The 26780-nt window shown below is 33.9% G+C and overlaps 1 protein-coding gene and 1 long non-coding RNA gene across 2 annotated transcripts in view; one reads left to right on the forward strand and one right to left on the reverse strand.

Moving 5' to 3' along the window:
* LOC108738704 overlaps positions 1-25984 on the forward strand; it is a 107646-nt gene extending 81662 nt beyond the window's left edge. The window contains exon 3 of the long non-coding RNA XR_001938021.1: positions 25865-25984. This is a non-coding gene — a long non-coding RNA (uncharacterized LOC108738704). The remainder of the gene's footprint in view (positions 1-25864) is intronic.
* Positions 1-26780, reverse strand: part of LOC108738703 (nephrin-like) — a 335427-nt gene that overhangs the window by 105007 nt on the left and 203640 nt on the right. Inside the window, exon 3 of the mRNA XM_018472237.1 lies at positions 11467-11748. Coding sequence (XP_018327739.1) covers positions 11467-11748 — 282 coding nt within the window. The remainder of the gene's footprint in view (positions 1-11466; positions 11749-26780) is intronic.

Below are 26780 nucleotides of genomic sequence, written 5' to 3' on the forward strand. Positions count from 1 at the left end.
GGCAGTTATAAAGCCGACCCTGACCTTTTGCATATCTAGAGATCTAGAGAACCTCTAACCGCTATACCGCGGTCACTATTATTCGGTTATCTCTTTGCACTTTGCCTAACTTCACTAGGGCGTGTTCAAAACGCAGCAAATGACTATAGTCCGAAGTGCCCTTTCTTTTTTTTTCACTCCTTCCAGTAAGTCTTCATAATCTTCCTATAACATCTGTTTAGCATCCAAGAATTTTTGTTTTTATTTTAATTTTTTTAATCATTTTAATACTTAAAACTCTTTCGAAAAATGCATTACATAAAAATATACCTAAATTTTATATTCCCCTAATGCAAAATTTCTGGATGTGAGAATTCATTTTGTGCTACACAATGCTTTTCGTAAAATGAGAAATGAAATATGTGTAATCAATGGTGAACCTTGAAATTCGTCAATTCGGAAGTTTAAAATTGTACCTTAAGTCATCTAGTTGATATCAGTGCCTCGTTCAGATGTCTAATTCAGTCCACAATCGTATAAAAACAAAAGGCATCTAAATTGTTCTGAAGCTTTCGATCGAACATGGCAGAAGAGGACTTCATTAATTCAATCCCATAGACAAAAGGAACTTTGGTAATTGATCGCTAAAAACTTGAAAACTACTAGGAGTCAAAATGAATGAATGAAAGGCTTTGTGAATTGAAGCAAGGTCTTATAGTAATGGAAATATTAGATAAATTTTGTCATGCCAATTTAAAATTCGTAAGAGTTAGGCTAAAAGTACCAACAAAATAAATTTTGGGGAAATATAGCTGGCAATCGTGGTAATAACTAAAAAAATTAAAGAATCTATGAATTACCATATTTTTTATTATTCTCACTGTCATATAATAAGTGTTTTATTTTAATTATAACTGTGCTAATAAGTTTAAAATGATATTTCTCAGAAATTGCCAATCAATTAGCGAAAATTTTGGATGGAGTTCCTTTACTTTTTGATGGAGTTTGACGTAGGTTTCTTTTGTTTACTTTGGCAACAATGCAAAACACTAAAAGGAGGTAACGTTGTGATAAATGGTTTTTGAAAAATTGATTAAAATCGTTCTTATAATGAACTGAATAAGAATGATGTTACGGAGAAACAAACCGACGAAATCGAGAAGCGATATACATATGTATCTACCCCTTAAGTCTTAAGATTTACTGTTAACCCTGTATTACAAATCAATGGTAATCGCTCGGAAGGCTAATGGCCATTAATTATGTAGGAGCAGTTACGTTACGTTTAAATAGTAACTAAATCATTAAATGTAGTAAAATACGTTGATATCACAAAATAGGTTTTAGATATTTATGCTATTAAGAATATAAATTAAGTTTGGTGTGTTTGTAGGTACAGGTGCTGACAGGTATCTATTTTATCGTAGGTTTATTCACATTTATATTGTCAACATGATCAAGTAGGTAAACATTTACCATACAGAAACGCTTACCGTTTACTTCTCTTCATAAAGGTGGAGTATATTTAGTTATTTACTTCACGTGCTCACGCTACGTCCTTTCCCAATATTCTTGATTTGCATTTCAAAAAATACATATTGATTAATGGCAGAAAAAAGTTTAAATACCTTAGTGAATGTTATTCAGTTAGTCAGTTGTTTTGATATTCCAAAAACAAATTCAATTAGTAAACAAAAATCGTTAGTTCAGAATTAAACAAAAGTTTGGTTTCAAATGAATGAAACAAATTTTACAAAAATGGAAAATAAAGGATACTACAATTAATTATTAAAAACACTTCTAAAAGAAAAATAAACGGAAATTGTTTAAGAATTTATGTATTACTTCGGTTTTCTTTGTATTTAGTGTTCGGCTGCTCGTAATTGAAAGTAAATTTTCACGAAGAATAGGTACACTTTTTTTTTTTGTTTTCGTTAGTACCTACCTAGAGAAGCAGTAAAGGTAATTTCCTTTCCGTCAAGAACACCCTAACAGATTAGGTGGCGCTACCTCTCTGTAAAGAAAACAATCGATGCATCTTTTTCACTGTAAGAAAGGTAAATAGCGCTGAAAGGCAATCCTCTTTGTGTAATAGAGTTTTCTCAGAGCAACGCAGCCGAGTGAGAACGAGAGTCCTCTTTTAATAAAAAATCGGCTTTCGACAATTTCGCGCACGATATCCTCCCTTAGATTCCACAAATGCAGCAGTTCCATTAGGTTGGTACCATATCAACTGAAATGTCAAGGTGAACGAAAAAGCAGTAAAATGTACGGTAAGATAAGTTCGATGAAAATCCACCTTCCCGTCCCTGTTGCTATGCATTTCCGTTGTGCAGGTGCAATTGATCGTTTCATTTCCTCTGCATGTTGATAAAAAAGAAAAAGGATGAAGCAAGTACGTTTGCGTGACATACTTACCGATGAACACATAAGCAGACGCGTGTACCTGAAGTAAAAGTAAATTTTACTAACTAAATTAATTCTATTAAGTATTCGTTACGCATATAAGAGAAGTGGATAACAAATATTGAGATTTTGGATGACTGAAAATTGAATTAGAGTCTTATGTAGCTGCACTCAACTCGCTTTAATATAAGAATAACATTTAATTGAGTTTATTATGGCCTTAAATGAATTAGCAACTTAGTCGGGAAATATCTACTGAATAAGAAAACCCAGTTTAAACAATGATGGGAGAGATAGTATCCATTTTCGAGGATCTTGTCCGAGTAAAACCATTATTATTTGAAGGTGACATAGTTTTTTTAACAAGACGGATCCATTCTAGAAATCGTCCAAACAGTCGAAAAATAACAGATATTACAGAGTATCAAATAGATCTATTTTTTAAATTATTCACTATTATCTTGACATGACTAAAGTCAAGGTATACTTTATTTACTTTCTTTAGCGATGTGCCCCTTCCAGTGGATGCGCGCTGGCAAAATCGTAGGTAGGGAGAAAAAAGCTCATTATACTCTCGACTCATTCTTTTTCATACAGTACCCGACAANAGTTTTGTTCAATCATGAATAGTAGTGCGAGTCGAAAACAAGCGTTAAAGCCTTTAATATGTCTTCAAATATAAATAAATATCTCGTTGATATTTTCAGTAGTAAATGGTACCAATAACAGCACATTTGAGCAATGCAATTATAGTGGATAAAATGGTCAATTTTTCAGTGCAGTACTGTACGGATTATACGCTCACTACCGGTTAAGAGTTTGACCGAGAGTTGTTTCCTTCCTTTTCTGGCCTAGTGCTGTTCTTTTCTACTTTGCGCCGGTAAAACTGAAGGTCACATCGCTACAGAAAGTAAACGAAGTATACGGTGTGTATCTAAATTACTCACGCCAGGTCGTCGTCGCGTCAAAAACAACAATACGTGGAGTGTCTTCGCATATTATTGAAACTCTATGGTGAAGACAAGGATAGAGTATTGAGTCGAATTGTTACTGGGTATGAAACATGGGTTCATCCTTGTGAACCTGAGTCCAAGTAGGACTCTATGCAGTGACATAAAGCACACCACCCCTAAGAAATTCAATGTGTTTCAATCATGGCCAAAGTCTTTTAAGACCCAGAAGAGATTCGGATGATAACTTATAAACATAAAGGCGTTAAAAGAAGTCTTGGACAAAGTGGACTTCCATATTTTATATTATCCACTTTACAGTTCTAACCAGGCTTTCGGCGGTTAGTATTTATTCTCAAAGTTGGAATAAAAGTTTTCAAGCGATGAAGAAGTGATGCAGTATCAACTGATCTTTTTAAATAAAGTTAAAACTTTTTATTGAAGCTAACTGAATGTTCCAAAAAATGTATTAGGATAGGAAGTGAATATGTACCTTTTCAAATAGAAACCCAAATTTTTATGTCTATGAATATACGATAGATGGTTCTATAACACACATAGCGATATTTGTGTGGGGAATGCGTGATCCCTACAATTGGTCTAGCTACTTACAAAAAGTATTGATGTAGTTCTCCAAGTATCACATTTAAAATGGAGAATAAAATTACGGTTTTTTTGCTATCTGAGGCGTCTGGCAGTAATTACCGCCTGTCGGACAGTATTAATGATTAATTTTTAACAGTATTCTGCGAAAGATTATGTAAAAATCAGCACTCAGACTTTTAGAAAAGCGAGTAATGTTTTTACGTACTATCAGCACCTGATATCTGCAAATTGGTCATCGATCAGATCAAGTTAGAAGTATACGTTCAAAGTACATGTCTGGAGGCTCTGGGATCTTACCCTATTTCGTTATAACATAAGCCATGTTAATTTACGGATTAACCAATAATAATAAACAATTTCATAATTGAATTTTCAAAGAAAAATCCGGAAACGATATTAAGATTCAAATAAAAGCAAAAACAGAATCGTTTGGGAAAAATGTCATATTCGATTGTGTGTATTCATTGTGCTAAATTGTCTTGAAAGTATGGGAATAGTTTCGTCAGAACAATTGCTTTGACTGCTTTCTGTTTTGTACTGGGAAGATTAATGAGTGGTTTGTATTTACCATAGCAGTTGAAAAAGGATTTTCTTACCGGATTTCTTTTATTTATCTAAACAATCAGTATAATTTTGAGTTCCTAAAAGGTCAGTGTTCTGAATCGTTGGATTAATTTGATTTCTATGATTTACTATTCCACTCTGACTCGAGAATTTTCGGTTAGCTTGATAAGTGGACAAAAAGCGCAACGTCAGGTACGTGTACATCCAATTTCCGAGAAAATAATATTTTTATAGTCCGTTCTGCTTCTTTTAACCATTGCTCACGTATTGTTAGCCATTCAACGCGGCCCTAAAGATCATCCATCTTTCGCGTAGCAGGTCGTCGTTTACCCTTATTTGAAGCAATGTTTCACTGTCATACATCAAAGGCACGACACATCAAAATAGAATGGGTTGCCCTTTGTAACGGACGAACGAACAATCGTCCACTTTATTGTCTGATATGTGGTTTATTTCGCGTTCAAGGAGTAGCTAATAATGGTAGGTGTTCTGTAATGTCCATTAAAAATATTCTTCTGGTTGAGGCATTCCGTCTCTCCAGATACTTCCCGCGAGAAAGCTTTTTACATAATATATCGCCTATAGTTGCGACGTTCAAAATTGGCATAGTTCCCAATGAAACTGTCGCATTTACTTTTTTCTTTCAACTTACTATAAAGACTAAAGCGGTTGCCAATAGAACACCTAATTTTAATGACGACACGACAGACATTGTAGGAAATATCGTAAACATAGAAAAGAGATGTCAGGTAGGAATTGCAGCGGGCAGTAATAAAGAAATAGGAGTAATATTACACTAATTAGTGTGTAAATTTCATGTTTTACGGGCAGATTGTTAATTCCACTTTCCCGTTGCCATTCGTTTTTCCACTTGTCCGTTGTCGTTTGTTTTTCCACTTGTCCGTTGTCATTCGTTTTTCCAATTGTCCGTTAAAGTTTTACTTCTACTATATGTCCCAACACACATTTCGTTTTCACAGGTTTACTGCAAATTATGATTTCGTTTTTACACAGACCGCAAATAGAGGTAATGATGCCCAGCCACGTGGAGAACAGAGGTAAGAAAACAACAGCTGAGCACAGCACACGCCGCCGGTACTCTAGCGGACTCCTCGCTCTCCGCCGCCGCCAGCCTTTCTCTCCTTATGCCACTGGCGCCTCTTACCACACTACCCCCTCCACGCAACCGTAGCGCTTTTTTGGTGACAAAAAATCGTAATACCTCGTCTATATAGAAGTTTCATTTCAAAAGAAATGTATGCATTTTTGGTATTCTTAGTTTCTATCCTAATAAGGACTGCAACAAAAATAGTTTTTTAATTGTCATATTGTAATTATGCATTTTGAGGACTAATTTTGGGAGAAATTTATGACATACTCGGAAAAAGCAGGAAAAATCTTCGAGACTTAATTTCCGTGGTGGATTAACTATTGTATTTACATACCTACGGCACATACAAATTTGTACAAAAACCTTGGTGCATGAATTCGTCTGTCCCTTGTCCAGTTGTTTTCTTTTAAATCTTATTCAAGTTGACTTCAGTTTCATTATTGTCGAGTTACGTAGAATATGCATCAAAGAACGAGTTTTCCCTAATCACAAATTTCTAATAATCAATTTACAAAGCTAAACATTATATTTCGTGAAAATTAGGGTATAATTGCATGCAGCAGCAGCTTCTGTAGAAGCCGCTCACGCCTGCGACAACGGAATGGCTTGCTCGGCGTCAAATTAAGTTATTTGCTGAGCGTGAGCTTTCCAACGAAACGGAATAGGGTTTCCTCTCGAAAGTTCAGAACAGTTCCGTGGCGTTCGTGCCGAATCGTACTGGGATATTACCGAAACAGCATCGAGGTGTTTGCTTCACCTACAGATACAAATAATATGAGAGTAGGTACCGTGTTAAAACTACAAGGGGATGACGTTCCACTCACCTAGACCCGCGAGACTGGCTATTATGTTTATTGCTAACACAGGTAGCGAATTTCTCTACAAAATACGAAATCGATAAAGTAATGCACTGCAGATAAATTGAGCTATTTGCGGAATATCTTCTAGGTAAATGTCATTCCAGGTGTGTTAAAAAGTCATTGTCCTCTTTGAAAACTGCTTTTTTGTTTTTGTTTTATCACAAGCGCTGTCATAAGCGTACTAACGATTTTTTCTTAGGGAGAGGGTGGAATTTTCAATTCTACCTAAAATTTGCAGCTGCTACTTATACATAGTGTATGGGATAGCTTTCTAATAACTAAAAAAGTATGACCACAATAGTTTACAACTTGCCCCCCCCCCCTTTGCTACACCATTGAAATTTGAAATAGTTTAAATTTTGAAGAGTGCCCTAATTAACCATTTTTTTTAAACCACCTGGACCGATTCGAGAAATTTCTTTTTTATTTAAAAGGGTATACTTCCTAGGTAGTTTCATTGGCACCAAGTGAAGATCTGATGATGGGATCCCAGAAAAAGAGCAACCCATAGATATATTTTATTGGGACGCATGTTTTATATATTTTTTAAAACTATTTAAATATATACGTCTGGTACTCAAAAACAAAAAATTTAATCAAACCAAACATTAAAAAATAGTTTAAAAAAAAAATCGACCTCAAGACTATACCTGCATGTGCAAACTTAAACTAAAAAGTAGAAAATAATATTTTAATTACTTCTTTACTTTACATTATTTATCTGATGTCAGAACCATCCACACATTGTTAAAATTGTTGGAATCTTGAAGAAATCGTCTGAGATTGTCACTAGCAATATACATATGTTAGATTGGATTGGAGCATTTGAAACATGCGGGCGACAAAATGTACCATGCGGGCAAATAGTTTTCAAAGCATTTATAAGTCGCTTGTGATGACGTCTGATACGTGCGATTACAATAATTTATTTTTTTTGGGACCAAACGATATCATCAGCACATTTTACCTAAGTGTGTCAACTTTTGAGTATTCTATTTATTTTTACATATTAAATTCAACGGTTATGTTAAGTTTGTTTTTGACAACCAAAGGTACCTATATACAGGTAGATACAAAAAAAGGCGAAAGTGCAAGACATGTAGTACCGAAAACTTCTGTTTCCCGAACGTTGTTAGAAACATGGTTTGTATAGTTAATTCTATCATCCCGTTTTTGTTTTTACGAGAAGTTGCTGAAAAGAGTACAAAAAAGTGCAACCACGTCCTTCTTGAAATAATGTATTTAATTAAGTTTAGGGAAAATAAACAGAGAAAACCGAAGTTTTATCTCCATTATTTTAATTAATTCGTCTAGACGTCTGGCGGGAAAACTAATGTAGAAGAGAGGTAAAGAGTGCGAAAACAATGAGCTACGGTGCTTTTAACTCATAAATTATCGGAAACGTTCGGCCAGAGAGCGTCGCACTTGCTTTGAAATTTTCTTCGGTCATTATCCGTCGATTATCTCAGCTAGAAAATGAAGGTGGAAATAGATGAGAAAATAAAACTGTAGCTGAAATGCTAGTTATCAATTTATGTATGTATAGGTACTTGATGCATAACAAATAAAAAGAAATCATAAATATTGGTATATAATATTAATTGATTTATTGAAAATTAATTCTCAATTTTTTCCACTATAAGTTATCTCAAATTAATGAGAGAAAATTTTTGTCGCTGCTGTTACACTCTCGCCGGGAATCGAACTCGGGACCCTTGGCTTTACGCACCTTGCTCTGATCATTAAGCTACGAGAGGTTGATGCAGTTATCTCTCATAGCTTAGTGATTAGAGCATCGGTGAGTAAATTCAAAGATCCCGTATTTATTCCAGTCACTTCCAGCAGTGTAATTATACGAGGTTATATCAATATTTAGCTTTTTACATTTAATGAAAACAAAATAACCAAAATTGGTCCTTCTGGACACACCCTTGTATTACTCCACGTGGGGTTAATGAGCCCTGCTAGGCAAAACTAACGTCAGAATGAGCAGTTTAACACATGTGATTGGTCAAAGTAGGTCTGCATCTTGTCTCAACTTTTACAACCATAACACATATATTTGTTTTTGTATACTAGTACGTTATGTTACAAAACCTTTACCAAACGCTGGGTGGTGAGGGTTGTTTGTGCACCGCTTCTAACTATTCCGTAGTCGTTATAATTTATTTTCTATTTAAAATAGCACAATACTCGACGTCATAGACCACATTAGGTCTACTTCAGCTTACGATCATGAGATTTTCAATTGTGATAGATACGTAGTTTTTCTAACATGTTCAGTCGTCTAATAGGCCTTAACGCGGGTGCATTTTCTTCGGCTGATCCGTAACTTAATACCAAACATAAACAATAGCATTACCCAAAAACTGAAGGTGAATTTTTCTACGATCAGCTGATAATCGTAGTTAATTTGCGATTGTGCAGGGCCGGCATCAAAACTGTTATAATTTTATAATTTTTTATTTTGTTTCAAAAGTCAAAAGTGTTATAACATTTTATGTTCCAAATGTCCGTAGGAATCTGTGGTATAAATATTAATTATTATAACTGGGACACCCTATATATATAATTTGATGAGAGAGAAGGTTTTATATTTCAGTAGTTTACTTAATTCTTGTAATATTAAAAGAAACTATGTACCTACCCGGTAAATTTTCGCCCTTTTGTTTGTACTCATTTCCATCATCATTTCGACGTTGTTTTCTCTAAACGTTTTAGGGCATCCTAAGATGCCATCACCATGGGGTAAAAGGGTTTTGTATTATGGCATAAAGATGAAAGCTATTTAGCGGCAGTGTCAATAACGCTAATTGAGGAACGGTTCTTAGCAGCTTGAAACATTGTTGTCGAAGTTCGCCACGTAACTTTAGAGATATTAATTAGCTCATTAACGCCCTAACATCTCTTGATAAAGTACCACATTAAAAGGTAAATTAGATAACGTGCGCCTGTTACTCGCGAATTACTTTGCGAATGTGCTTTTTGTATTCGAATCGTGAAACTGCATTTAATTTACTTTATGTGCCCATGGGACTGAAGGGTGACTATGATTTAAGAGGGCACGTCTATATTATTTCAAACTAGTAAGTTGCGTTCGCTACGCTACAAGGAGTTGCTTACTTTATTCTTTTTCCTCTTGTAAGAACTTGGCGGAGACTAGAATTTATTGCGTTAATGTTAAACTCTAGATAGTGGAAAAATACAACAAGGAATATGTATAATCATAGTGAAGATCGTAATCATTTTTGTATCCACCTAGGGTTCGTTCGTATATTACGAAGGGGATAGTGTAGTTTTGGGTTAGATGAACGAAGTGTGACAACGTTTGCATTAATGGTTACATTAATTACACGAAGATTTATAAAATTAGTCAGTATTCATAATACTGAAGAGTGATTCTTGATAAACTTCATTCTAGTTAATGTTTTTTTGTAAAGAATTTCATTTTGTACCTGTTTAATTAAGTAAATTAAACGTAGGTCCAAAAATAGCAATCTATTTTTACATTTACAGTTCAAGAAAGTCAAAGGAGATTGGGTAAATAGTATATTTATTGCTTTTTGTTTGTTTTCCAATATGGTTGACTTTTATTAGAAAATTAATGTAAACATAACCGTAGAAGAATCATTATTCCAAATAAGTGTACAAAGATCAAGATTTAGTAGATGAATATCCATTCTGGACAAATATTAAATAATTTAGTGAATTTCTGTGTGCTTATGATGATGATATTTTATCGTCTTCTTGTCAAAGCTATTGTAATTTATTTAAGATTTATAGTAATCGGTAGTATAGTAATAAATGGTGTTATAGGCGGATGATGAGGATTACGTGGATAGAAAAGGTAAGAAATGAAGAGGTATTAGAAAGAATAGGAGAGCAGAAGACTCTATGGAAGTCAATAAAAAATAGGCGAGATAGGTTGGTAAGACACCTTCTCAGGCATGAAGGTCTAGTCAGACACATATTAAAGGCAGAAACAGGAGTTAGGAGGGGTAGAGGTAGACCTAGATTACATTACTGTTCGCAAATAGTTAAACATGTGAGCTATTCTAGTTTTAGGGAAATGCGAAGTTTAGCTTAGGATAGGAAAGAGTGGAGGTACGTGTCCAACCAGTCTTAGGACTGACGACCCTACAAACTGTTTAAATACTCTCTTAAATTAAAACAGTGAAAAATGACTGATTTTCAGTGAAAATTGACTGACTCACAGTGCCAATCATACGACTGTAAAACAGTAAAAATCTATTGAGTCAAGCAGTAATTTTTAAAAGCACTGAAAACAACAGTGACTGTTATACTGAATAAATCAATAATTTTAATATTTCATTATTGAACATGTACTGATTGTTTTAGGTTATAACCTATACTGGATTTAGTTCATATTATTTCAATTTACATATATTTGCTATGTAATAAATCAGGTAAATTGAAGTATATAATTGCATAATAATGTTTATTATACACTGTGAAATAATTTGTTATTTGAACACTTACCGGTTAACACAAACGTGAGGCCTTTTGTTGGTTATCAGAAACAATATGCTGGACGCATGCATCTCCCTTATGCGACTTTTAAATTTACGTCAAAAATTACTGTTTTGTCAGTTGCTATCCGAATTACTGAAAAAATCAGTACAAATTCTACTGATTTAATTTAAGAGAGTAGAGAAAGAGATAGATGCACAAATTTTATAAACTACCAGCAGTTTTCGTTACCTGCAGCTAGCAGATAAAGATAAATATCAGGATATCTTTCTTTTCCTTGTGGTAGGCATACGGGTTAGTAGATTTATTCTTCCAGTAATAAATAATAAAGAAAGTAAAAGATTTACAATTTTTAACCGACGAAAAAAAAGGAGGAGGTTCTCAAGTAGACGCGCATCTAAATAGAATAATTTTCCGAAAATTTACAGTTAAGTTTCAAGTTTCACTTGGATCGTGGTTTCATAAAACCACAAAATTGTTTTTTTATAGTAATATATACCTTGGGATTGGCGATGATTTGGCACTCAAAGTAAACGTCGACCCCTTCACGAATGCTCGAAGGTTGCAGGCCATGTCCCAGGTGCAATATTATCTTTGGAGGGTAAAGGACTTTGAGCATCCAGGAGTCTCTCAGTTCGCTGTGGGGCACCATTTGATTCGCCGCCCGACACGACAGCACCAGACCATCGTCTGATGCTTGTGGTGTGAACCAAAGAGTGCTTGTAGTTGTGTTGCCGTCGGCACTCACTGAAATCGTTCCACCCTCCATTGGAATACCGTCCTGAAATACGAGAAATGGGAATTAATGATCGAGAATTAATGAACTAAATCAGTGGACCTATAGAGCCGTCTATATTGCCGAAATAAATTACATACAACAGAGAGCACATATAAATGCAATTGCCAATACCTACTACTTTTTATTATTTTCGTACTTTTCTCGAATTTATCGGAATCACTAGATGTATTAGTAGTCCAGTAAAATTAGGTTTTCATGTTTTAAAAAATTAGTAGCCATTTTTTTTAACCGATTAACGATAAAAATGGAAGTCCTTTTTAAATCTAAAGTTACTGGTCTATATGTCTACATTGCAATTTCGAAGTTTTTAGATCTCATCAGCACACGTCATAGGTAGTTTTGATATTATTTTAATACGAATTTCCTGCAACCTTATATAAACTTATTGGTACGTTCCATACATATTTTGATCAAATAAAGAGTAAAGTCCATTCTTGAATGCTGCTTCGTAAGTAAATAAGTATTTTTGACATTCTGTGATTGATGAAGTGCGAGGAATGAAAAATTATACAGTTTATGGAGCTTGTTCTCTATTGGACTTAAGAGCAGGTGTTATTTATACCTCAAGGAACGTTATCAATACCTGAACAGTTTATTGAGATTCACAAGAAAAGTTGTTAGCCATAAAAAGATATTCTTTGTTTTGCCTTTGAAATACTAACATCAGTAAATGCAGACTGAGCGCGCTTTAGTTTTAATTTAGAGTCTAAATTGACTCAATTATACATGACTGATTTACCTGTTGATCTGGTTAATTTTCAAATTAATATTTAATATTAACCGCTAGGAATTTCAATTTGAAAATATTGGTATATAAGGCAGCCGAAAGTAGGGTTAGAACTAATGCTGAATTGGGTACAAAGTAACTCGAAATGGAAAAGGCAATAGAGGCATAAAACAAAAAACAGCGCAAGTTCAAGTCTCTTTAACAAAAATAAATAATTCTGTGCTTTTAATTTACAAATTCGAAAAGGATTGTTAAATGTGTATGTCTGGAATAGGACTTTGAATGAGTGTGAAAACATGGACTGCTTTCTCCACGAGAAATAAAAAAAGCGTTTATGATGTGCATGGACTGAAATGGTATTAGAAAGAGTAAGAGAACAAGGGTGCTAAATAAGTTAATAAGGAAAAATATATATAGATAGGATGGTCGGACATCTTTTGAGACGTGAAAAGTTAACCAGAGGCATACTAGAAGCAGAAACAGAAGTAAAGGGGGGCTGTTCTAGTTTTTGGGAAATCCGTAGATTAGCATCGAATTGAGTAAAAACGGCGGTTGGTAGGTTTAATTTAGAGTCTATTAGATTGACTTAATTATGTAAGACTAATTTACCTGTTGATCCGATTAATTTCATAAATAAGCGTTTACATTTTCGGAGATTCCTAAAGACTGTATTACTATACTTCATTTACTTTCTCTAGCGATGTGCCCCTTCCAGTGTCTTGGATGCGCGCTGGCAAAATCGTTGGTAGGGAGAAAAAAGCTCATTACACTCTCGACTCTTGTTCATTAAACATACTTTTTCATACAGTACCTACCTGCCTCTTCAATCATGAATAGTAGTGCGAGTCGAAAACAAGCGTTAAAGCCTTTAATATGTCTTTAAATATAAATAAACATCTCGTTGATATTTTCAGTAGTAATTGATACCAATAACAGCACATTTGAGCAATGCAATTGTAGTGGATAAAATGGTCAATTTTTCCGTGCAGTACTGTACGGATTATACGCTCCTCATCGGTTAAGAGTTTGGCCGAGAGTTGTCTTCTTCCTTTTCTGGCCTAGTGCTGTTCTTTTCTACTTTGCGCCGGTCAAACTGAAAGTCACATCGCTAGTATAACTAAGTATTAGGTATCATTACTAAAAACTACATCGGAAGCTTTTTATAGAAACCGTATTTCTAAATATAGCTGAAAGTTAAGATGAAAACTTACAATAACAGTCTTGCTTATTAAAATCTAGATTGTATGTGTTGTTTTAATGACCCGGTTTTTTAACAAAATAATGATTTCTATACTACCAGACCCGTATTCATTGCATGAATGTACTAAAAAATATGCGACAGTCTACTGGGAAATGCATAATTTTTTCCGTGATTTCAATGGAAAAATAGTAACCAGTAGGAGAGTGGTGTATTCTGTATAGGCATGGCATGAATGGCTTGGTATAACGCGGACGAATGGTTATGTATACATACATACATACATACATACATAGCGTAATAATAAACAGAACCGTTATTTTGAAGAAGTACATATATATATGTTGAATTCACAGTTTTTCAAGTATGCGAGTTCATAGTGTGTGGTACCTACGGTTTCGTTTATGTTTGTCTGGTTTGTACGAGGAACTAATTAGTGTACGCTGTAAAGTTTGAAATGTTCATTTTTACGTCGAAAAGCGTTTTATATTGCGAGCTACGAGCGTACCTACGCCTGATGCGTGAAACATTAAGTTTATAGGGAGCTTTTTACATATGCATGCATGCCAACCCACTGGGAATTTACAAAACTTCATTATAAAAGGTCCATTCGCGCGGGCTTTAAAAAAATTATTTGCTCGTTAAAAACAATCGATTTGTGTTTTTCTTTATTATTCTAGTCGCAAAAGTGGTTGCGTAATTCACATAATGTCGAGGGTCGAACGCCATTCATTCTCTCTTTCGGTCCTTATTGTAAAACGTGGTTGAAAATTAATTTCCCAAAATTTATTTCGAGTCCCACAGCCTTTATTCAATGGTCATTTATCTTTTCGTTGACTAACGGGGTCGTTTTTGATCCACAGCCGTAGCCCAAAATGATATCTTCTAGAAAATTCTGATCTTGCTGTAATAAATGTGACCAGTTTAATGCCTCTACAATCCCTTTAAAAGGTAAAATTTCGATTGAAATTTACCTAAATTCATCTACTTTTGTTATTTGTATTTTTACTGTTTCATATAACTTATAAAAAGGTTTTTGTACCTCAATTATTTGTCGTTGTTCATCTGCCTGTCGGTCCCTCTTTCACAGAAATGCGTGAAGGTATCAAGTTGAAATTGATATTAAATACTCATGTCTGCAATATCTTGGAGTTGTTAAAAAAGTCAATGCAATCAAGATACGACCGTTTATGCCGCATATTTTGAAATTCACAAGGGATTCAAAAAATTTATATATATATATATGATACTTCCAGTTAACCGAAAATCATGAAATTTGGCAAGAATCAATGTCTTATAACACAAGTAAAAGGAATAATCTGAAAACCGTAAATTTTTAATTACATCATCATCATCATATCATTTCAAGGTTGTCAGTCCTAGGACTTCTTATCCTGAGCTAATCTTCGCATTTCCCTAAAACTAGAACAACCCAGATTCTTGAAACTCAAATTTTTCCCCTAATAGTTCTTCCGCTCTTTTTTGCATCCTCCTCTATACAATTCTACTTTTTTGACGCATGGGAAGTTAAGCTAATTGTTCTAAATGTCTTCCATCTATCCGCGGCTCTTTTTTTAGGTATGGTTACCACCACGTTCCGTTTGTAATCCTCTGGGACTTTTCCCATCTCGTAAATGTGATTAACTAACTTAAACATAGGATTTCTAACCTCTTGTCCTGCATGTTTTATAATTTCCGCCTGTATCCTACTTATACCTGGCGCCTTATTATTCTTTAAGTTTTTTAATTACATCGTAGAGTATTATTTTTTTAGTTGCAATATTGTAGTTATACGATTCCCGAGATGGACGTACTAATTTGCATCCCTACGGGTACGGATTCCCAATTCGTACTTGGCCGTACAAACATGTTAGTATTTAATTTTCTTACTAAACCAGGAACAAGAAATTTCTGGGTTCTAAAAAAGAAACTATTAGTTGTGAATGACAATGGCACAATTTTAGTAGACATTTGAATATGATTTTTTAAAGGAGTAGAAAGTTTGACTACGTTGGGTGGTAAGGTAAAAAATCACCGCTAGTGTAGCCGCCAGAGATTCTTTAAACGTTGTAACATTCCTTTTTGTAAGTTTTTTTCAATTGTAGACTCCGTGTGTGTGTATGCGTCTTGAGTTATAGAGAAAAGGTTTCTTGACCCATTTCCTGGGCACATTTGATGTTGAAATATAAAGTAGATAGCAGATAGGCATACGTAGTCTACTGTTTTATACACGAACCAAGAAAATACAAAAAGTTGATGACGTTCAGACGCACATTGAAGTATTTTACCTCTACACTGATTTCATTTTTCAAGGAACTTTCAAAACTGTCTCTACCTTTATATATATTTTCATTCCTTAATTCGAAATGTTTATTAAGGGTGTATTTTTGGAGTATGGGTGTGAAACATGGCCGTGAAATATGGGCGCTGCAGAAAAAGTAAAATGTTTTTGAGATGTGGTACCTAATAAGAAACAGAAAAAGGTATGTGTCCAACCCATATTAAGTAATGATGCACTACTTCTATTTTACTTTTGTTATAAGAAAATATTAAAGAAAGCCTTTTCTATTATTGTGGCATTAATGTGCAATTTGTTACGTACTAAAGACATATAGATACCTATTACCATCATCCACAATTTTATGTCCAACCGAAGCAAGTGTGTCATTTCACATTTTAGTGATCCAATCTCAGTCCGATTTAGAAGCGTTTGAAATTTGACTATCTCCTCTTATTTTAAATGATTGAGTTTTTGATCTAGATATATATTTGTTATGAAAGTTTCTTGTAATTCAGTTTTAATACCTGATAGAAATAGATATCTTGTAGACGTTTCGTTCCCGGTCGCACAAGACATCTTCAGGAGTCGTCGATGTAGTTCGTTTGTCTAATATAGAACAAGGGTACATTACGTATGTTATGGTCATTTCTTCTCTTTCATGTAATACATCTCCACCCTGAAAGTGTTCTGTGCACTACACATCAACAACAAATACAAATATTCGGAATCCTAAATTGCATCATTCACAATGCTCATGGATGAATGTAAAATTTTAGTATATTCTCTATAAAAACGTCATTGTTTTGTTTATTAATCTGCCTGGCTTTTACTGTACCTTATTCTCGATTCCAATTTGGCTCTAATATTTTCAATTTAATTAAAATTAGTTTCTATCATTTGAATAAAACTAGTTGCTTCTACGTCTGTAACTAATCCTTTTATGTTTGTCTGGTTTGTACGAGGAACTAATTAGTGTACGCTGTAAAGGTTGAAATGTTCATTTTTACGTCGAAAAGCGTTTTATATTGCGAGCTACGAGCGTACCTACGCCTGATGCGTGAAACATTAAGTTTATAGGGAGCTTTTTACATATNAATACAAAAAGTTGATGACGTTCAGACGCACATTGAAGTATTTTACCTCTACACTGATTTCATTTTTCAAGGAACTTTCAAAACTGTCTCTACCTTTATATATATTTTCATTCCTTAATTCGAAATGTTTATTAAGGGTGTATTTTTGGAGTATGGGTGTGAAACATGGCCGTGAAATATGGGCGCTGCAGAAAAAGTAAAATGTTTTTGAGATGTGGTACCTAATAAGAAACAGAAAAAGGTATGTGTCCAACCCATATTAAGTAATGATGCACTACTTCTATTTTACTTTTGTTATAAGAAAATATTAAAGAAAGCCTTTTCTATTATTGTGGCATTAATGTGCAATTTGTTACGTACTAAAGACATATAGATACCTATTACCATCATCCACAATTTTATGTCCAACCGAAGCAAGTGTGTCATTTCACATTTTAGTGATCCAATCTCAGTCCGATTTAGAAGCGTTTGAAATTTGACTATCTCCTCTTATTTTAAATGATTGAGTTTTTGATCTAGATATATATTTGTTATGAAAGTTTCTTGTAATTCAGTTTTAATACCTGATAGAAATAGATATCTTGTAGACGTTTCGTTCCCGGTCGCACAAGACATCTTCAGGAGTCGTCGATGTAGTTCGTTTGTCTAATATAGAACAAGGGTACATTACGTATGTTATGGTCATTTCTTCTCTTTCATGTAATACATCTCCACCCTGAAAGTGTTCTGTGCACTACACATCAACAACAAATACAAATATTCGGAATCCTAAATTGCATCATTCACAATGCTCATGGATGAATGTAAAATTTTAGTATATTCTCTATAAAAACGTCATTGTTTTGTTTATTAATCTGCCTGGCTTTTACTGTACCTTATTCTCGATTCCAATTTGGCTCTAATATTTTCAATTTAATTAAAATTAGTTTCTATCATTTGAATAAAACTAGTTGCTTCTACGTCTGTAACTAATCCTAAAGGAGAGAACAAACTTAATTAACTGACGTAAATTCCTTTAAATAAATCTTAGAAAAAAAAATGAAACTTAAGAGTGGCTTTTTTACGACTTGTTACATAAAAGTAATTTCAACTAATCCGTTTTAAGTCCTATATTTCTAAGAGAAACAGACTAATTAAAGTTTTCCCTCAAAGCTGCAAGCTGCGGATTTTCTTAAAATTACAACGCATTTCTAGCTTTTTAAACTTTAAAAGGAAATTAAGAATTAAATGTGAATAACTATATATATATTAAGCTGTGAAATTGGAATTAAGGATTGATATAAGTTTAACTGCTAAGAAATAGCAGAAAAACGTATATAATGTACTTCTGTGGTTTGGAATTAAAAGGTCAATATCAGTATTTTGCTGTTTTGAGTAAACCAACTAATCCGTAAATGGTAGTCAATGTAATTATGGATTTATTCACATCAGTTTAAGTTAATGGATAAAAGTTTACAAAAGTTTCAAATATTTTGAAAACAATATATGTTCTAATTTTTTAACTAATTTTAACCAATACAGATACCCTCAAATTAAAGAGGAAAAACTGTTGCTACTATCATGCTCTCGTCCTGCATCAAACCCCAACTACACCAAACTTGTTAAGTAAAGTTTGAACTCCATTTAATCTGTAACTAAAGTATTTTTAATAACAACTTTAATGTAATTTTCTCGAATGTGAAGATTTTGACATTGGCTATTTTAGCTCCAAGCCACAAATTGTCGTAGTTTTCTAGCGTTTATTACATCTTCCTTCTTCCGAATGAGTTCTCATTCTTTTTTCTACGCAAACTGAAATTTTCAGTAGTAATGTAACTTTAACCGACCTTATAATATGTATATTGTCGTATGATTTTTTTCATAATAGGTATTTTGAACGAGTTTGTTTAATAGTTTTTATTTTTTGACGTGACAACGTCTTATAATTCGATGCACGCACGAAAAAACATGACTCATGCGGCGTTACCTCGTTCTGAGGCGTTGCATTTAAGGCTTGAAGTGCAAGCGAGAGCGCGGAACGAGCGACAAAAAGGCACAATCGGCCTCCGCGTTCGGAAGCGTTCGACATCTGTCTCTCTCCTACTTGAGTGAGCGATGCGTCCGCGTGGACAGCTGCTATACAATAATACATTTCCATTTACCTCCTTCTCTATATCCATACAAAATATCTATCAAACAAATAAAATTAAAATTTTCTTTTGAAAAATGAAACCATTCCATCAGTATTTTCTTATAACGTTGTCACGTTCAACTATCGTCACTAAACCGACTTTACAGACAACCGATTTTTTAAACAGTAGATATTCTGAAGGAACATTAAGATCCTATTTATATTTATAATGAAACGAAATTTTTCATTTTATTTTTCCCGGTTAAATGCACATAGAAATCGGGAACAATGACTTGAAATGATAACAATTCCAGTAATGCGAATGAAATCGAAAAGCACAAAAGCGTCTTCGGCGTTTTTGTGTTGTAATTAATTTCTAGGGCAGGAGAAGGATTGTGTAAGCGATTTATTATGGTAAGATTCTAGAAGGAAAATGATTTCACGTTAAATGAATTCCGAAGAGCAAAAGTATTAATATCGCCCTGTCATGTTTCCTCTACCCTCCTTATTGGCAGCGAGAAAAATATATGATCCGATTAAACGCACAATTTATTAAACGCTACTCGTTATTATAGTTTTATTTCGCTTCTAATTAAGTAATGTATGTACCTAGTTGGTTAAAGTTACTCAGAAATGTCAAGGTTACGATATTCGGTTCGATTCAACGTTTATAAAGGTCAATTTATTGCTAGTTAGTTAAATCGATTTTTGCAGCTATGACTGTATTTAAGATCGATTTATTTAAACGAGGCCTGTTCAAAAAGTACCACGAATTTTGTGTTTTTTCAAAAATTATTCATGATGCACCACGTCCCGTCCCTGCAATTGAAAAAAATTTTAAGCAAAACCTTCACATTCGACTTAACTTGGAGGAAATTTGGGTCGTCGCGGACAGAGTCCAACCGCTTCTTAACAGTGTTAATGCGTTGTTTTTTTGGTGGCGACGGCGACCCGTCTCATGTCCAAATCATTGGTAAAAATCGAATGGCAGGAGCCAATCGACATGTTTAGGTCCTCAGCAACTTTTCTAACGGTGATTCGACGATTGGCCAATACTATTTTCAATATTTTCAGCCCTCTGAGAACCTTTTGTACTACCGATAAACGTTGCTTCGGTCCAAGGTAGCTTCATCATGTGCTACGATCAACATTCGGAATGCGATCACGCACTTAATTTTGTTTTTGATACAGATTTTTCATCCATATTTTGGAAAGCCGAAAATGGGTGACAAGCCAAAACAAGAGCAAGCAAGGCAGCTGTCAAAAATTAATTGAACATTCAACATGGCTGAATTTGTCGGTATAAGTGAGAGTACCAACATAACGCCACAAAAAAATCGAAAATCGAATATACGTAACCCGCGGAAATGCCAAATTCGCGATACTTTTTTAGAAATTTGTCTCTTGGTGTCGGCGAAATAAAATTGGAATGTTTTAAAAATGTTTTAATTACGTATGCATACAGGAAAGCTGTTAACTCAACGTATGTTCCTATATGATCAGCAAACATAATAAACAGAATTTCAGGAAAACATTTATCTAGAATAAAAAGATTGGCGTGTGCAAAACACCTATAAAGCTGTTACGAAAGTAGGTTTATAATGCCATTTTGAATCCAGTCCATATCCAATTACCTGCCTATTAAGACGTCTAATTAATGGACGAAATTTTGTCTTAAATTTATTTTCAATATCCAGAATGTTGTCGTTTAATCGGAAATTTTTAAATAAAAATCACCAATATTTTAATGTGTTGAACGTATTGTCCTTTAGGCACTTAGATAAGATATGGTGGGGACTAAGGGGCCGCTGACGGAATCATAAAGTTAAATTTTCATAATCATATTTGCACTAATAAATGGAAATGGTCCTGGGATTTTCTGTAGGTATTTAAGACGATTAATTAAAGAACACCTTGAGCCTATTTTCGATATTCAGGATGTTACCGTTTAATCGGAATTTTTACTTAAATATCACCAATTTTTCGACGTACTGAGCGTATTGCCCTGTAGGCACATGGATAAGATGTGATGGTGGCTATGCCTAGAAAACCGTTGATGATGGAATCATAAAATTGAATTTTCATACTCATATTTTTAATGATAAATGGAAATGGCCCTGAGATCTTCCTCACGTGTTTAAAAGGTTATCCGCTACTTCCAAGTAACCCTGTATACCTTTACTTTAAAGTTGCCTAGCACTCATTGCACTATAAATTAGGGCGTAAGGGAAATAAAAAAATGTCACTTCTGATAAAAGCCCACTATCTTCTTTTCATTCTAGAACATGCTGATCGTGCGGCGCTCTCTCTTTTTACACTTTAAATTTTACGTTTACTGCTTTTTCATTAGATAAAAGCTCGAGCTGATACAAAAAAGAAAAGCGTTTAATTAGTTATAATGTTCCCTTGGGGATTTTAGAAATGCATTTTGGAGCGCTATTACATGTATAGTGATAATATATAGTTTGTATTAGAAAAGCTCTCTAATAATTAAACTGCTTCTCACTGCTCGTTTATAATCTTTATCATAATCAAGAACAGATGAAGAACAGGAAGATTTTCTTTATGTTTTCTTTTGAATTTTAGACTACGCAATTTCAATAGTAATTTCACGAAAACAACATTAAGTTCTACTCAAAAATCCAGTGGTACAATTGTCGTTCACAAAATGTTAGATTTACATAAAGAAAATCGACGGTAGATATCATTTATAAAAACCGGTCAATTGCTAATTGGACTCGCGCACGAAAGGTTCCATACGATTATCTATAATAATATACCTCAATATTCTGTGAATATTTCAAGCGTCTACCTGTTGCCGTTGTCAATATCGAGCAAAAACGAGCAAAAAATCACGTTTGTTGTATGTAAATATTTATTTTATTATATTTTTAGTATTTGTTGTTATAGCGGCAACAGAAATACTTCATCTGTAAAAATTTCAATTGTCATGAGAAACAGCCTGGTGACAGACAGACAAACAGCGGAGTCTTAGTAATAGAGTTTTACCCTTTGGTACGGAACCCTAAAAATTCTCATACTATTGTGATCAGTAGACGTTTATACACAGTTTTTGAATGTTTCCGGTATGACTCTCATCACTTTCTTTTATCGCGCAGTTTTGTGTTGCCTCAACATCAAAGTTACAAATGTCTCGCGGTATCGATCGCTGCACGAGGCGCTCGCTCACAATAAAATGCATATCTACTGAGAAATTTTGGCGTTGTGTTCAAGTTGTGATGAAATGGATTCTCTATACAAAAAGTCAAAACTAAGTAGATTTTAAAATTACATGGTGCTGGGGTTGAACATTAACTGTATGGTTGTAACTTTTAAGTTTCTTTAGTGAATATAAATCACTAATCGTAACGCAATAGTTGGAAAAAGGTCATATTGTACTGTAATTGTAAGAAGTAATGTCTCATATAGGTTAGTAAGATATATATAAGTCTTGCTAGGTAACCATTTTCTATTTTTCTTATTCAGAGAGATGATATTCTATCAAATTTTCAATACAGTTCCTAGTTTCGATTCAAAGGAATTTGTTATCTGGGAAATTTCAAAAGTTTCCTCTTCCAAGTATTACCTACGAGTAAGGAGACATTTACAAACGGGCTAATGGGTAGAAAAATAAAAGGTTTTCTTTGAAGTTTTCAGATTGAAGATAAAAGTTCTAGTTAGTGTTGTGTGTGTAACATTCACCAACGTCTAATATTTATTTAATGATATATTGTATAAGGTCCCTTATAATGGGCTCATTTTAGGTAACTCTTGTTTTGCTTATATCTTATAAATCCCCGATGATAACATAATTCGTTCCACTGTTGAGTTGGAGCTTTTTTGGCAATTCCAAGGCGACACTGCGACAAGTAGCGAAGCGTGAATAGAAAATGGATATGGAATGAATGAATGGAAAGCACAAAAGACTTAAAAAGCAAGACGTCCCTTGGGAAATACAAAGTACGGGGGAGTAGAACGTCCATTACTCTTGTTTTTAAATGGAGTTATTTCGCTGATTTAAATACTACGTCTCGCATTGCATCAAAATATTTATGTATACGGCTGACAAATTAATGAAGAAGACGAATTATCCAGGCGGATTGGAAAATGGCGATAATTCAAAATCATTGACAGAAAGTCTGGTCAATTGAAGAACATGACTATTGATTTTGGGATTTCCCTCGGGAAATTCCTGCGCGGCCATGATAATTTTGATCTGCTTTTTGCCGAACGTATTGTTGAGGTGGTAACTTCCATGGCTCCGGCTGTTCACTCTCGGGAATTTACAAATTGTGACGCTCTGTCTAATTACTTTAACGCGTTTCGTTCCGATCGTTGTTGCTAATTAACAGCCAAAAATTGTTGTACGCGAAAATAGTCGTTGATTGAGTCTCAATTTCGTCAATACGCTAAATTAATTGATTTTTCAATTAAAAAGGTATTCTTCGGAACTGTAGAACAATCTCTATTTATTTCCTATAGTATGTGCTTCATTAAATTTATAATTAATTCAGTTACCGCAATTGTGTTTCATTTCTACGAATGCCCGCTGGCTTTGCCTAAAAAATTTGGTTCCTCTTGGTCCTTCTATCTTCCATGCTAGACGTGGTCCATATTCAAAATGTTATCATTAGATTGCAGAATAAAAGTGATCAATATGAAATTTAAAAATAAACAAAATAAATAAAGCATTATTAACGATATAGGAATACGTATAAATCTATCAATGAAGAAGTCACGTAGAAGCTAGGAATGATAACAATATGGTATAAATGGTAATATACAGGGGCGGGGGCATGCGAACGGTGGGCCACACCCAGTTCCTGTTTTGTAAACCTCATGGTCGAACATGAAACAACACCAAACTAAAACTCATTATCTACTACTTCCGATTGTCTATCTCGATTTAGGTCTTTTCTGGTTTTAACAGCAGTAACAACAATATACTTTAGTAAAATTTTGAAATACTTCAGTAGCGGCAAATATCCACCAGATGGCGGTACACTGCCTATATTTGGACTTCTATTTTTTATCTGTGATATTGATGATGAGGATGACTGAAGAGAGCTTGTTTGTACTGTTTGTTTATATTCCTTTATGTATTTTTTAATCACTGTAAATTGACTTAAAGTATTTAAATTTTAAATGACCCTGCAAGGTGTCCAATCCCTTTCCACCTTTTCACCCACAAAAGCCCTGGTAACATGTATAGTTAGTTATACATAAAATTCAAATATGTTTAGCAGTAAATTCTAGTTATAACTAAGTAATTATAGTTGTAACAAAAGCAATATGCATAAATTAGTTTTAACTGGAGAAAACGCGTTCTAACTACAAGCGGGTTCTGACTGTGACTTTATTTTCTAGCTTCATTTTTGACAAACAAAGAAAATGAAAAATTTAATCTTTAATCAGTCTTTCAAAAATTGTTACCGGTTGATTAATATACAATAGAATAAATGCTTAATGCATTTTAATGGAATAAAACAGAATGGTCCAGGGCTTCAACAGAATTTGTTGTTTATTCTACAAAATGTAGCAAACGAAAAAACAGAAATTTAAATGTACTAACATAAAAATACGCACGTAGTTCAATTTGTTAATGGGCACCGATTCTAAAAAGTGACTTTAAAATTTAATTTTTTATTTCCCTTTGAAAACAACGTCCTCACAAAGCTTTGTTCGTAAACCAGCCCTCCAGCAAAACAAAATATGATTATATTCCACGTTAATAATAATCCAGGTACAACATATCCCTAATAATTATATTCGGTATAATTGGTCATTATGGATAATAAAATATTTGAAAATTTCGGTCTATAACCAGCTGAATAATCAGTTCGTTTAAAACACCAAAACATCCCAGGGGCTAAATAATAAACCATCACAAGCATTAAAGGAAATACGTTCCCACAAACAATGAATTTGATTTATTGGAATATTGGTTTCTACTTTACTTAGGAAGGACTGTTAATCAGGAATGTTATATGATTTTTTAAAAACTCTGCCAATGATAAAATACGAATTTGATTTATTGTTATAGAAATATCGTGTAGCTAATAGGCTTTTTAAATTCAGCAGACAATGTAACGTATTTTTTTATGTAGTTTCGGTAATTTTGCAATATCCTAGAAATATGTATTTTATTATACGATTTTATAAAAAGTACTAGCGCAAATACATAAATAGTTGGATAAGTTTAATCCATCATCATCATCGTCATAAAGTCGTCAGTCTTAAGACTGGTTGGACACGCACCTCCACTCCTTCCTATCCTGAGCTAATCTTCGTATTTCCCTAAAACTAGAACATCCCACTTCCTTAAGTATTTGTGAGGAGTATATAGGTATACCTCTACTCCTCTTAACTCCTGTTTCTGCTTCTAATATGTCTCTAATTAGTCTTTCATGTCTGAGAAAGTGTCCTACTAACCTATCTGACTTACGATGAAGTTAATATACCCTAAAGACCATAATTATACAAATTATTTATTTGCTCGGGACCAACTTAATTGTCCTAATTTTTATTAAGTTGACTACCAATATTTACTTATTAATTCTGATATCAATTAATAATAATTATTGTCAATCGAACGGATTTCGAATAACGTTAATAACTAATTCTGTATAATCTCATTTATTAATACTCTTACACTCATTTATTAAACAAATTGTCGTTTTCCTTTCAGGTTGTACATGGCTTTCTTTGGTTTCACCAATTACTCGTCAATGGTTCTGCATTTAAAGATCATCTTCTTTAATCTTAGTTACACTTTTTCACTAGGAAGTACTGCTGATAGATGTTTTACGAACATGTAAGTAACTTTGGCCCATTTATTTTCCAATTGTGTGCATACCTACTTTTACGGCTGCGTTTTTATTACTAATCTACTAATAAACATTATACAACATTAAAGAAAAACTGTATAAAAATTGTTATTTACAGTACAAGTATATTTGCGATTTTTCGGCTTCTTATCTCCTCATAAGGTAGTACATATATATACAGTACCTATTAGAACTCTGGTAATTCGAATTCCTTTAATCGGGAATTTTCACACTATGCATTCCAAAACCCCTCCAAAAGCAGGCCAAAAATAAATTAAACAGGGTCGGCAATTAGTTTTAGGTGGAGTCCAGATATTATTGAAAATCTTTATCGATATCAAGAAAAAACATGTTCCTTCCTATAACAAAAAATAGGGGTGGCGCTCAAACCTCAAACATACGTTGTTGTGTACAGAATCTAGAGTTGTTAACCGTTGGATTAGTATTATCATCAAGAAATGATTTTGTCTTACGTTAGCTATTAATTTCTAATTTGTTATTCTGCAATTTAATTAATTCCATTTGGAATTGGGAGGTATTTTTCAAAACAATCTAAAACGAACGCGGCATTTCACTTTACGCACGTCGTGAGAAGCTATCAATTTTGGTGAAAAAGAGCTTCATTTGTTCCCGCGTAAAATATATGCAGGATATACGAGGGTGGATTGATAAGTTTCCGGCCTAACCAAGAGATGACGCCACTAGGCCTACCTTGAGGTGACATTCTATAGTACCATCCTTGGATAGCTTGTAGCTATAGTTTCAGCCCGATCTCCT

This window comes from Agrilus planipennis, unplaced genomic scaffold, assembly GCF_000699045.2.
Source record: "Agrilus planipennis isolate EAB-ADULT unplaced genomic scaffold, Apla_2.0 scaffold36, whole genome shotgun sequence".
NCBI lineage: Eukaryota > Metazoa > Arthropoda > Insecta > Coleoptera > Buprestidae > Agrilus > Agrilus planipennis.